Source organism: Coccidioides posadasii, chromosome 1 (genome assembly GCF_018416015.2).
Source record: "Coccidioides posadasii str. Silveira chromosome 1, complete sequence".
Classification (NCBI taxonomy): Eukaryota; Fungi; Ascomycota; class Eurotiomycetes; order Onygenales; family Onygenaceae; genus Coccidioides; species Coccidioides posadasii.
The window spans coordinates 6,412,899-6,425,636 of record NC_089407.1 but is presented as its reverse complement, the minus strand read 5'-3'; the positions used below and the strand labels follow the sequence as shown (position 1 = coordinate 6,425,636).

Below are 12,738 nucleotides of genomic sequence, written 5' to 3'. Positions count from 1 at the left end.
CGTGTTGGTTGGCCTCAACAGGAGCAACAAAATCTGTCGAGTTTAGTGAAGCAAAATATCTGCAACTAGAAGCTATTGATGGTATGTCTTGATCTACCTTCAAAATTTCTCTGACTGTTTAGCTAACCCTCATCATCCTCTTCTTCCTCCCCATCGTCATCTTGTACAGTCTCAAACTGGGTTCCAGGGATCATACTCCGCTCCCGGGCTAATGACTCTGCCCTTTCAACCTTTACTCTTACTTGACTTCGTTTTGTCTCCAGATCGTGCATCACCACATCTTGATCATCCTCTTCCATGGTATCAGCTTCAGCTTCTTCCTCTTCCTCTGCGGCTGCGGTCTCCATAGCCCGTCGAACTCTCCGCAGGAGGACAGGATCTTGGCGCAGATCCTGAAGAAGCAACTGAGCAGAGCAAACCGGACATTTTACAAATTTTAGTTTTTGCCTGCCGCGACTCAAGCCGGGGGCCCGTACGACCACGGTCTCGCTGCTACAGTTGATCATGCTTTCGATCGCTGCGCGCTCGAAGCTATGTGGGCATTTGGTGCTTGTTACGGGGTCTTTAAAAGGAAGCAACGTTATTGGGCAGCGGATGGAGACACGTTCACTCTCGATAGCGATGTCGTCGTCGGGACGGCGAGCAGTGGCACTCTTCCTGCTTTCCCGCGTTCGAATGGATGACTCCGAGGCCTCTGGGAGTTCCATGTTACTAAACCAAGTTGATGGGTGTGGTAAGGGAGGGATATCGTCGCCGGGATGCTTGGAATCGTGGAGCATGCGGTAAAATCCAATATAGGTATTGTGGGTAGTGTATCTGCGTCTATAATTAGCAGGGTACAATCACCATTCATAGGTAAATAGCTATACCTTTGTGTTAGCGACCGGCTCTCCCACTCTGCCTCTTTCTCCTTTAATCGTATCTCATAAAGCTCGCTTGCAGGAACAACCTCGTCCCCTTCTTCATCATCTTCTTCACGGCTAGGGTTATAATCCACATCGGCATCGTCGCCATCCTCGTCCTCATCCTCAAGCCTTCGCCTTCTGGTCCTAGGAGCCCGCGCCCTTTGTGTGCCGGATCTTCCTTCCTCTTGTGGGTGACCCATCTTCTCCAGGATCTCCTTTATTGTACCGGCTTTCATTTCTGTGTCCACCAACTCTCTGACCTTTTCTTCCATCTTCTTAGTCGTCATATTTACACGTAGTTCCAAATCTGCGAAGTGTTTCTCCTCAGCATCATCAAGCGTTGACGAGCGACCTCCGTCGCCATCGACATCCACATCCTCACTACCTTCTTTCTGGCCCCTCTTCCGCTTCTGTCTTTCGTATCGTGCTTTCGCGTCGGTCAATTGGTCATTAATTTCACCTGTCGTATTCGCCAGCGCAGAAGCGAGGTGCTGTAGGTGCAGGTCGAGGTGTCGGAAATGTTCTGATTGCGCAAGGTTCAGGAGGGCTATTTTGGCGTCTGCGTTCAATTTGTGAGACTGACGCTGGTAGCGAGGAAGCGTCAGAGCTTGATCCACGCCAGAAGGTGTTTCGGCCCCTATATCGGACTCCAAACGCTGTCTCCTTGAAGAGCGATGTGAGGGGGTCGCTGCAGCCATGTTTCGTTCGAAGGACTGGCCGCTCCGCGGATCGCCTTTTGCGACGAGCTGCGCGACGCAATAGTGCCGACGAACGCGACGCGCCGCACAGTCGCGCTAACCAACTAACCGCTAGTTAGTTTAGCGAGTTTAACGAGTTGAATGACGCACGGGTCAAGCTGAGTCAGAAACCGAAGATCAATTCTTGGCGCTCTCCTCCGTTATCAGGCTGAGGCTTGCGAGACCACCATCAAGTTACAAAAACGATAATCTCGCAGCAGAGTACGTATGTCCGTCGGTAGTTTTCAGGTATACGAGACGATTTCCTATTGGATAGCTACAATGTGTCACAGTTGCAGGACAGGCTTCTCTTCTCTTCGCAGTTGGATTTAAGATTGCGTGCCGAGATTAGCATCCCCTCAAACCCCAAAGGTGTCTCCGGCAGCCAAAACGATTGGTACCACTTCTCGGCAATTTGAGTCGTGCCCGATCACCGGTGGGGAGGCGCTCAATCACGGGAGGGATGCGTATGATATTCGGAGCTCGTTCCCCGGGACCGTACGAGCTGGTCCTTTCGCGACCTGTCAACAGGCGAAGAAGAGGGTGTCAGGTTTCGTTGCCCGAGCTAGATGCGGGAGCACGCTGCTGGTCCAGAGCCGCCTTCATTCCATAGATGAGTACTCCGTAGTGTCAGGGACGTAGGCCGCGAGCAAGGGAGGTCCCTGGCTATCCCACATATAGATAGAGGTGACCTCAGGACAGCCCTGGGCGAGGTAGCCTCACGTGACCGTGGCCCATTTGCAGACGGGCGCGGGCTGGCACCTAAGGCATCCATCTCATCAAGGTTGTTATTTTAACCTTCTCGCTACCCCAGACAAGCACCCTGCTGCCGGTGCATGGACGCCATGTGCGAAGGAGCTGTTACTGTATGCAGAGTTTATTTGCTCAGTGGGGTGGGCAGAGCCATGCTCACCGACAAAAGCAGCTGTTTCATTGGCCACGCGGAGATGGCGGTCACACATCAAACATTTCCTGTGCCGTCCACAGTGCTGGAACTAAGCCCTTTCCGCGAGCTTGAAAGGTTCTGTTTGGATGTTAGAACAGAGCAAGCAGCCCAGTATCTTTCTTGTGGTCTAAGCTTAAACTTATTCAGCTCGTTCAAGCCTGGGAATAAGCCAGGGATGTTGCAGTTATTATCGTGATCTGCCATCATCAAGGTTTGCGATTGCGACATCAGGCTCTCAACTTCAGTCATCGGAGACCTTGGCTAACCTGCCCAGACAACAAGATCTATTTTTGAACAGCCAATCAGTCTCCCAGCTCGCTAGGAAATTGCGGGATAGGCTTTGATAAGAGCTTGTTGCGAGGATGACCGATGGCAATGGCATGTGCTGAACTCCGCAGATAACGTTCTCTCTCTGCCATGTTTGGTTCCTCTCCCACATCCGCCCCGGGCACCTGGGCGAATTACTTCTCTGGCTTGATGCAAAGTGCTGTCCGACAGTCAAGTTTTCGCAGTCGGGTCTTTCGTTTTTCGTGCCGTTTGCTTCAATTCCGGAGGGGGAAAAAAAGAAAAGAAAAAGAATAGAAAGGAGGTGCAGTCTTCATCCCGCTTGGATCCAAGTATGCCTCCCAATTCTCGAGTGTAGCTTCGCCAATTCCAAAAACGGGTCCGCAGCCAAGCAGTTTTGAGTCCTCACCGCAGACCCGCCGCGCCTTGACGACATGGTTCCAGGGTATTGCGTCGACAATTCCCCTTGGATATTTTGACATCCCAACCGCCGGAAGGGCCCCTTGTTAGGAACTATTCATCATTGGCTTGAGGTGTTGTTTACCATTTGAGGCCTGTCGTATGAATGCTTTTTTTGCAATAGTCCTTCGTCCAAACCCCGAAACCCGAAATATATAAGCCGGCTGCTGTCTGCCGTATCTATGTGGCCTCCCATCAAGTTCAGCCCAAACTCGAGAATGGCGACAAATCGAGCTGGCCGGTTTCTGGCTGGCATCCTTGGCATCAATGTTGACTACCGCCAGGAGCCAGAAGATACCTTTCGTTCTGCAGCTAAGTCTATCTCTTCTGTAGATACCTTTGTCGAGAATGAGCCAACGGTTGCCGAATGGGTCTCGGACCGTCGGCCCACTGTCAATGATACCAAGAGATACATTAAGAGCCTATTCCCGTTCTCGTCATGGATCTTCCACTACAATTTGCAATGGATGCTCGGAGACATCATCGCTGGTGAGCAGGAATAGTGCTTTTTCTCTTTTTGTGGCTATTGTTAATGGTTATCAGGTGTCACTGTCGGATTTGTCGTCGTCCCGCAAGGGATGGCATATGCCCTTCTGGCTCGACTACCTGCAGAATATGGACTGTACACGTCTTTTGTGGGTTTCCTGTTTTACTGGATATTTGCGACGTCAAAGGACATCACTATTGGGGTAAGTTGTGATCGAAGCTTCCTTTCCCCCTCCCCCGGCATATTCTAACAAGCTTTGTAGGCGGTCGCTGTCATGTCCACGATTGTTGGAAACGTCGTCATCAAAGTTCAAGACGTTAACCCCGATATCCCTGCCGAGCAAATTGCTCGGGGCCTATCCGTCATCTGTGGAGCGTTTCTGCTCTTTGTCGGCCTAATCAGATGTGGCTGGATTGTCGAATTCATTCCTCTTGTGACAATTACGTCTTTCATGACAGGCGCAGCGATATCGATTACCGTGGGCCAGGTACCTGCAATGATGGGTATTCGTGGCGTCAACACTAGAGAAGCAGCGTACAAGGTAATCATAAACACCTTGAAAAATCTCCCGAATTCCCAACTTGATGCAGCGCTGGGATTGAGTGCGTTGTTCTTACTGTATGGGGTTCGATGGTTTTGCGGATTCATGTCCAACAGGCAGCCAAACAGACGGAAAATGTGGTTTTTCATATCCACTCTCAGGATGGCTTTTATTATTCTCCTATATACGATGATAAGCTGGTTAGTCAACAGAAATATTCCGGACGAAAAAGAAGCCAAGTTCAGAATCCTCGGGACGGTCCCGAAAGGTACGGATTAACCATTCCCTTCATGGACTGAGCACCAGCTTACGTTAACACAATCAGGGTTTCGACACGCCGGAGTTCCACATATGGATCAGCGGCTCGTTAAATCCTTTGCGTCGGATATCCCCGCGAGCATTATCGTTCTTATCATAGAACATATTGCCATCTCTAAGTCGTTCGGGAGGATTAACAACTATGTCATTAATCCTTCCCAAGAGCTGGTCGCAATTGGATTTACGAACTTATTCGGACCGTTTTTAGGTGGCTATCCGGCCACCGGGTCTTTCTCACGTACAGCTATTAAAGCCAAAGCTGGTGTTCGAACTCCACTCGCTGGGGTGTTCACTGCACTCATTGTGCTGTTGGCTTTATACGCTCTGACATCAGTTTTTTTCTACATTCCTATGAGCACATTAGCCGGACTGATCATCCATGCTGTGGGTGATTTGATAACGCCACCTAATGTTGTCTATCAGTTCTGGGAAATCTCTCCGCTTGAAGCTATCATCTTTTTTTCTGGTGTGCTGGTAACTGTATTCACTCAGATTGAGAACGGCATTTATGCAACTATTGCCGCCTCGGCCGCAGTCCTTTTATTCCGAACAGCCAAAGCCAAAGGAAACTTCCTGGGAAGAGTGAGCGTCTATCGTGTCACCCCAGACAACTTTCCTCGCAGAGGCGATGGCCATGCGTGCAAAGAGGACCCAGGATGGTCCGTGAGAGATGCATTCATCCCTATGGAGCATCAAGACGGTTCAAACCCTTTGATCGATGCACAATCACCCTATCCAGGCATTTTTGTCTATCGATTCAACGAAGGATTCAACTACCCAAATCAAGCCAGGTATCTTGATACTCTGACGGCACATATTTTTAAAGAGACCCGACGCACTCAACTAGAGAGATATGATAAGATAGGAGTAAGTTGGATTCATTAAAATTCTATATATGTTCCTGACTAATCCTTTCTTTTCCTTCTTTACAGGATAGGCCGTGGAATGACCCTGGCCCACGAAATGGGGAGCAAATCAATATCAACGACAATCGCCCAATTCTCCGTGCAGTCATCCTTGACTTTTCAGCGGTTAACAACGTCGATGTAACGTCAATCCAAGGACTCATCGACATTCGAAATCAACTCGACCGCTATGCTGCCCCCGAAATCGTCGAGTGGCACTTTTCTAGTATAAATAACCGCTGGACAAAGCGTGCACTGTCCGCAGCAGGCTTTGGTTATCCAAGTTCCGGATCAATAGAATCACTTGGCCACTGGAAGCCTATATTTAGCGTGGCAGCGCTTTCGGGCGCAGAAGCTGATTCTATCACAACGCATAAAGCGTCTGAGAGCTCCGAGATTGACGGCGTCGACGAGATTGAGCCGTACGGCAACCGAGGCACTGGAAGGAAAGAGCTGATCCGAATCCCAAGGAGGATTGCTAATGTTCATGGCATCAACCGTCCATTCTTCCATATGGACGTGCAAGCCGCAGTTGAGAATGCGATTCTGAATGCTGAACATAAGAATGCGACTCTAGTTTCCACACTTGAGGATAAGGACCCGGCGAAGGAATGAAGCGACAGGCGTTTACATGATATCCTGAGAATAATCTTTTTTTTGGGTCTTTTCTTGCGATCTTATTTACATTTGACTGGAGAACAGCCGGGTCTTGGCCATAGCAAGCGCTCGTTCATTTTCATTTTAGTACTTTCTCGGGCCCATAATTCGGGGACTAGCTTTGGAGGATTCAGATTGTCTAAGGAGGAAGCATACTCCAGACCTAAAATTCTCACCCACATCGTCTACATAGGTACAAAAGGAGAGCAACTGGTGCGTTGTGGCATAAGGGATACACGCATATATTACACTTTATAGAAGCAGAATGCATGATATAAGCCTATCGTTAAAGAGTCAGTATACGTAATATCCCTGAGGTTGGTTATGAAAGGTAGGGCGGCCATATACATACTTGCAGCTTCAAGTTCTTCCTCGTTGACCATCAGAGTGCCATCTCTTGATCGGACACCCATCCGCTCACTCAGCGGACCCAGTATAGGATCATCCTTTTCCTCCCGCCAAACATCGAGGAATGGTTTGCGATATTGCAGCTCCAGATTGTAGTCCTGAGTCAGGCTGAAATAGGAAAATATGTAAGCAGGGAAAAGATTTAACTTGAAAGAATGGACGAGAAGAAACTCACGCTCGAAAGGCTTCCCAGGGCACCACATACTCCGGAATCTCTTCAACTGCCTCCTCCATAAAGTAGCTGTACTTCCACCCAAAGGCAGGCCTGAATATTCCATCTTCAGGGGTAGCGCGGGGAAATCTCACACGGTAGATACTATTTCCCCATTCGAGCACTTCACTTGCATATTTCCCTTCCTGCTTGCTGTCCGCCTCCTGTGTCCCAGCGGCAGCCAACTGTTCTTTGCGCTTCTTGTGGAACTCCACTACTTTGGCGCTGAGAACATCTGAATTTGGTCCAACACCAAGGAACCTTCCACCTTTCTTAAGTGCACCAGCGACGTTCTGAAGCATTTGTCTAGCTTTTTCTTCGCTTTCGAATGCGTAGTGCATAGTAAACATCGACGCGACGACGTCGAATCCACCACCACCCCAGCGAGAACTCATTAGAGACCCATTCGGGCCGATGTTGGTATCGATCCCAACACGCTGGATGATGGATAGGTTGCCAAGCGATTCGCCAAAACAATCCTTTACGTGGAATTCAGCATGATACAAAGGATTTCCCCTCCGTCGTCGCCTATCGTGTCTCATGCCGTTGTATCGATCTCTAGCCTGATCGATAGATACTTCTGCGGGGTCTAGGCCAACGTAAAGCTCAACAGGTTGAGGTGCTTGCTGCCATTTCCCCAGATCACCTCCTTTGCCACACCCCACGTCTAACACAATCAATCGCTTCTCCTCGTCAGGTGCCGTTGGAGGCCCTCCAGTCCAGCCATTGCCATTATTTCTCGCCAAGAAATCTTCATCGGGAGAGAATTTTTGAATAATTGTGCTTTTGATCCAGTTATTGAAACTTCGGAGCCCCTTAATCTTGCTGTCAGTCTTACGCCATTCTCGACCTCGTTCAGGAACGGCGTTGTAATGTTGCCGAACGACATCATGTACTCCACGATCACGAAGCTCTCTTTGTGCTTCCTCTTCTCGTTTCCGTTCTCTCTCTTCTTGTCTTCGTTTTAAAGCTTCCATATTTGCAGAATTGATACGTGCTCCGCCACCTGGTCGTTTACGCTGGCGTATGGGAGCAGCAGATGGGGAGGGGGAACGCGTTATGGGTGATGGTGATCTGGGTGGTCGCGCGTCAGGCTGGATTCGAGGACCGTCATCCCTACGAGAGTAAGCTGACGGAGGAGTCTTTCCACGTCTGCGATTCTTCTGAAGGCGTTCCTGAAGCCGCTTGCGTTTGGTACGAGGCTGGTCTTTGTCTAATGCTGGGTTCTCCGCCGGTTCGTCAGCTAGCTTTCTCTTCTTATCACTATGCGCTCCACCAGGCGACGCTCTTTCTGCCGTTACTGGCTTTTCAGTTTTCCCTATCGGGGAAGCAGACCCTTGAGTCGAGTTTTGATGATCATCTTTTGACGTTTCGGCGTCGTGAACTTGGGATCCCTTCCGGTCGATGCTATTCTGCTCAGCCGTAACGTCCTCGGAAGGTAATGAGGAATTTTCGATTTTCGAGGATTCCATTGCGTCTAAAGGTAAGTTGGACTGAACCTTTGAAGAAGTATGGCGACGATTCTCAACTGTCGTGGGAACAGGACTCATGATAGGATGAAGCGGCTTTGGCACTGTGGCATCCTTCACAACAGGTTAGCGCAGATCTCCACTCTCCACTCTCCAAATAGCCACCCTGGTTCGGAGGATTGGGTCCCGGTCTGCAAGGGGAAAAGAAAGAAGAAAGAAAGAAGAAATTTCAATGTCAAGTGTAAAAATAATAACGATAAAATAATTAAAAATAAAAGAGAGCAAAGGCTGTGCTGTTACGATGAATATTTTTGTCACTCAATAAAAAACCCGAGAACTCACGATTGCGTTCGAAAGCATTGACGGATGTGGCTCGTTTCCTTGCTCTGAGTCCAGGTCAGTCGCGCCCAACACATTGCCTTGGCTGTGGAAAGGGGAGCATTTTGTGGAGCTTCCCGTCTTCCGAGAGGGCGATTCGTCGGACGTGGTAAAGCTATCCCGGGCAGGGTCATACATGGTGACAGAAGATTTTGGTTTGGCAGAGACGGCTTGCCGACAATTCGCACGACTGAGGTATTCGAAAGTATCGGAGATCAAGCGAAAGCTCAAACATGCCCGTCGGCGTTCTGCTCTGAGGTGGCGGTCGTGAAGGCCGAATTGAAGGTCCCAAGCGGGACATCATCGTCGGTTGCCTATTACGGACTAGCGTGCTTTTCCCAGAGCCAAAATCTTGGTAGCTAGGTATGGACATTCAGCGAGAATGGTAATGGGCCCTTCTACTGCAATTACACGGATGGAGAAAGGAAGGCAGATATCATTAAGATGCGGGAAACTAGTTTAATAAACTGCAAAATCGGGTATCTAGAGCAAAGGTTCGTAAGACGTCCATGCCATCAAACATCATAAAACTTGCAAACAGATGAATTAGCAGGCACAAGCCAGGAGAAACACACTATGCTGCGCCTTTGCTCTTCTTCGGCCCTTTGACTTGCAGCGCTTGCCTTACCCTTCGAAGTCTAGCCCACCACTCTCGATCCTTGGCTTTCCGTGCTTCAATATCGATTTCTCCGAGGTCTGAGATCTCATCGTTATTCCCTGCAGAACCAGCCTCTGAATCTGCGGACCACGTTTTTCGACGGTGCACATTTCGTATCACACGCTCCAAAACCTCCCAGCCTGCCAGAGCAGAACCCACGGGAGAACGCTGACTGAGTTGCTTTTCTGAACCACTCTGTGTTTTTGCGTTGACCCATGGACAGTAGTCGAGATGCTCGACAACCACGTCGAGGGTTGGATATATAGAGGAAGATCCATCTTCTTTAGGATTGTACATCCAGAGACCTAGCCTGCGAAAGCAAGCGTTGCAGCTCGCAAGTCCAGCACGCTTATCACCGCAGAGATCCCAGCCGAAAAGAGCGAGAGCAAGTACCGACTTGTTTATATCTTTATGCGTACCTTCGTTTGGTGTTTCCTCTGATTCACCTGAGGTACGTTGTGGTGTTTCTTTTTCCGCACCTGCAATTTTGCTTTCCGAATCGCTAGTAGAAAAAGTTTCCGGTGGAATCATCTTTAGCAACTCGTTCATATCCATGTTTTGAGGCAGCACGATCCGCTCTATGCAGGGTAACTTCTTTGCCAAAGAGTGAAGGTTGGTATAGCGCTCTTTAAGCCCCTTCAAAGCATTCTCTGGCTTCCCTAAAAGCAGGCGGTGGATGCTATCTAGCAAGATATTAGATCTTCTAGAAAGTAGTTTTGACATGGAGGGGAATATTTACCGTCGCACCCAGCTCTACGCCAGGGACACCTTTCTCCGTGGCCTTCGACAATGAGCTTCACATATTCCTCGACCAATGCAGTCCCTAAAAGGGAATTTAGAAAAGATAGCCCAAAACTTCAATCCACATCTCGGATGGATACGTACGAACTTGCTTCCGTTCCTCGATCTTCTCACTATCGTATTCTTCCAACTCCTCAATGTCATCGGGTAATTTCACCACAACCGAATGGCCACATCCGCCAACACATTCCACTCTCATTACATCTACACATGACCAGCCTCGTTTTGCCCATTGCACCTCGTTTATAGCTTCCGGCTTTGGGGACCATCTATCCACCCTGCGAAAAGTCTCCAATCTTTCCAGAAAGCGATCGCGGTCCCAGGGCACGAAATTTGGACGCAGGGAAGTAGTGGAAGAGCGGGATGGCAAGGAAGATTTGGACGGGCGTATTATTGTGTCATCAGGTTCAGAGCCGGGTGTCAATCGAACCCGCTTAATTGTCGGGTCGATTGATTTTGGGGTTGCGACGGTGGGATCTTTCGGTATAGGTTTCGGCGGAGAGGGTTTTGGGGCGTTGCTGTTATTGGATAGGGATTCCAAGACTCTGTGAAATTTCCGCTTTTTTGAAGCCAGAGCATAAGACATTGTCGTTGTTGATATTGTTTGTCAGACTCAGAGCTCCAGGTCAAGGTCAAACGGGTTGAGTCGTCGGTGCTAAGCTCCATAGCTCCGCTGACTAATCCACCCTCGCGGGCTCTTCTATTTGAACCTCATCTTTGTCCTTGTCTTCATCTTCAACTCCGCCGTCATCTCGTCACCATGACGACGGATATAGCATGAATGTCGGACGGATCCGGGTAAACTACTTTTCTTCCATAACTATACCCTGAAATTGTTTAATTATTATCAACTGGCATTCTATGCAGTCCAATTTACTCCATGTATTTCCCATCTCCAGCCATAGGACTGGGGTGCAAACAGGCTGATCCTGGACGCCTCTTAGACAGCCAAATTCAGCTCAGGTTCAGAGTGAACAAGCCTCAATCCCCTAGCATTCTTGGGCAATGTAGGGACGATGGTAGAGCGCCCTCAAAAGGAAACGTCATCCTCGCTTCCGGTAGCGCTAGTTCCAGCTAGCATGTTGGGTCGGAGGTCTCGATTTACTATGGCGCCCTAGGTCCGATTCCTTCTCCTCAGAATAGCCCTCAATCCGTTACAGCACATAAACGGGGTTACTCAAGACCACCCAGTTATCGAACATTTAACTTCTAATCATTCTAACACAAGAGTTCTGGGATAACGCCGATGCTACTCCCCAAGTTGACCATATATCAGAATACTACTCATTTAGCAATGGTAAACCGATTCTTGAATGTACTCTGAGTGGGTATTTGGCAAAGAAAGAACATGAACTTTTCCCCGATATAGCGGAGGAACATCTTGCTGCCATTCTCGAAAACGTTGAGTCGACCCAGGATCCACACCCAACTCTACCATCCACTACGGAGTATGGAGTACTGCTATGCAGAAATGAGGGCCGGAAGCCGAACTATCCATGGATTTTAACTCTTTACCCACAGCAGGACCTAAAATCAGCAAATCTACAAACAGCCCCCCTGCAGGCTGTCGAACTAAGGTAACGAGACCTAAATCATTAACTAGTTAGTTAGGTAATTAATGTGCTTACATATCCAAAAGTTTCGACAGCATGTGGCCCGTTCCGCCTGACATCCAGATCTGCTTTCCCCAGAACTATGCCTGGTAAGTCCCGTATCCAAGGTTTAAATTCGAGCCGCACAGTAATTCGGACTTGCATTCGAACCGATGAAGTATATGAAGCTGATATTCTTTCCAAACACTCCTTTCTAAAGGGACCAGACCATGAGATGAACTCTCCTGAACCTACACTTATATTGGTGGAGCTTTATGCTTTTGTTAAAAAATCGTATCGGTTAGGTATCTGCCAGTATTTCTGCTTCGTGGATCTATTCTTTCCATCTCAATGCCCCAATTTATTCGGTATATGGGACGGCTTCGCTGGAACTTCCTTCTAGAGCAGTGCAGCCGAGACTTCTCGATGTTGCGGGAAGAAAGTGGGTCTGTAATATGGCACAGAATTTAACAAAGAAACACAGTCAGACAAGCGAACGCAGGATGTGTCGAGTGATTGGGCCTATCGGGGTAACGGATGGTTCCAATAAAAAGAACGTGGATTGCTTACACAAGATATTGTTACCTTTCCAGATTCAGCACAAAGAACGGTGCTTATGATCCGGAGCATCCATAGGGGCAGACTGGTCGGATTTGAAATACATAAAGGGCATCATTGAGTCATAGGTACCATTTCTGCGAAACCTCTCGAAACAAGCAGTCGGAAAACCCAACCCAGCATCTCCAGGACCTTCATTTTATTATGTAGTTACATGTCTACTACATACTTTTCATTCTTTCCCATGTTCTCAAATATTCCTATCTATGAATATAAGCCATATAGGATAGTGGATTTTGCGAAACCCTTGTCACGGCTTAGCCAAGGCAACAACACCATCACGGGCAAGCGGGCGAACGTATTCGATAGTGCGTTCAAGGCCTGAAAGCTCTCCAGTCCTGCGCCATTCTTGAAGCCGTTTCA

The 12,738-nt window shown here is 48.7% G+C and overlaps 5 protein-coding genes across 5 annotated transcripts; 1 reads left to right on the top strand and 4 right to left on the bottom strand.

Annotated features, from left to right (window-relative positions):
• Window positions 1-77: 77 nt before the first annotated feature.
• Window positions 78-1,616, bottom strand: D8B26_001900 (uncharacterized protein). The gene is made up of 2 exons (XM_003065857.2): window positions 870-1,616; window positions 78-816 (listed from the first exon to the last, which is right to left on the bottom strand). The coding sequence occupies exons 1-2, from the start codon at window positions 1,601-1,603 to the stop codon at window positions 123-125; spliced, it is 1,428 nt and encodes a 475-aa protein (XP_003065903.1). The 5' UTR covers window positions 1,604-1,616; the 3' UTR covers window positions 78-122.
• A 1,425-nt stretch (window positions 1,617-3,041) lies between these two features.
• On the top strand, window positions 3,042-6,198 carry SUL2_1 (Sulfate permease 2; the record flags this gene model as incomplete). The annotated part of the gene is made up of 5 exons (XM_003065856.2): window positions 3,042-3,821; window positions 3,876-4,021; window positions 4,082-4,628; window positions 4,686-5,545; window positions 5,611-6,198. Exons 1-5 carry the CDS (start codon window positions 3,515-3,517, stop codon window positions 6,196-6,198), a joined length of 2,448 nt encoding a protein of 815 aa, XP_003065902.1. The 5' UTR covers window positions 3,042-3,514.
• Window positions 6,199-6,253: 55 nt separating this feature from the next.
• ABD1_2 (mRNA cap guanine-N7 methyltransferase) lies at window positions 6,254-8,536 on the bottom strand. Its single transcript, XM_066123666.1, has 3 exons — window positions 6,824-8,536; window positions 6,593-6,756; window positions 6,254-6,520 (listed from the first exon to the last, which is right to left on the bottom strand). The coding sequence occupies exons 1-3, from the start codon at window positions 8,407-8,409 to the stop codon at window positions 6,486-6,488; spliced, it is 1,785 nt and encodes a 594-aa protein (XP_065979741.1). The 5' UTR covers window positions 8,410-8,536; the 3' UTR covers window positions 6,254-6,485.
• Window positions 8,445-8,844, bottom strand: ABD1_1 (mRNA cap guanine-N7 methyltransferase; the record flags this gene model as incomplete). The annotated part of the gene is made up of 2 exons (XM_066123665.1): window positions 8,445-8,519; window positions 8,671-8,844. The coding sequence occupies 2 exons, from the start codon at window positions 8,842-8,844 to the stop codon at window positions 8,445-8,447; spliced, it is 249 nt and encodes an 82-aa protein (XP_065979740.1).
• A 280-nt stretch (window positions 8,845-9,124) lies between these two features.
• On the bottom strand, window positions 9,125-10,751 carry D8B26_001896 (uncharacterized protein; the record flags this gene model as incomplete). The annotated part of the gene is made up of 3 exons (XM_003065854.2): window positions 9,125-10,047; window positions 10,104-10,187; window positions 10,250-10,751. The coding sequence occupies 3 exons, from the start codon at window positions 10,749-10,751 to the stop codon at window positions 9,281-9,283; spliced, it is 1,353 nt and encodes a 450-aa protein (XP_003065900.2). The 3' UTR covers window positions 9,125-9,280.
• Window positions 10,752-12,738: the final 1,987 nt, after the last annotated feature.

Bases quoted from the DNA above. Each gene is read 5' to 3' on its own strand.
- D8B26_001900 (XM_003065857.2), bottom strand. From the start codon at position 1,603: ATGGCTGCAGCGACCCCCTCACATCGCTCTTCAAGGAGACAGCGTTTG. The intron at 817-869 runs GTATAGCTATTT...TTATAGACGCAG, and splicing joins AGCCGGTCGCTAACACAAAG to ATACACTACCCACAATACCT.
- ABD1_2 (XM_066123666.1), bottom strand. From the start codon at position 8,409: ATGAGTCCTGTTCCCACGACAGTTGAGAATCGTCGCCATACTTCTTCA. The intron at 6,757-6,823 runs GTGAGTTTCTTC...TTCCTATTTCAG, and splicing joins CCCTGGGAAGCCTTTCGAGC to CCTGACTCAGGACTACAATC. The intron at 6,521-6,592 runs GTATGTATATGG...CTTTAACGATAG, and splicing joins GGAAGAACTTGAAGCTGCAA to GCTTATATCATGCATTCTGC.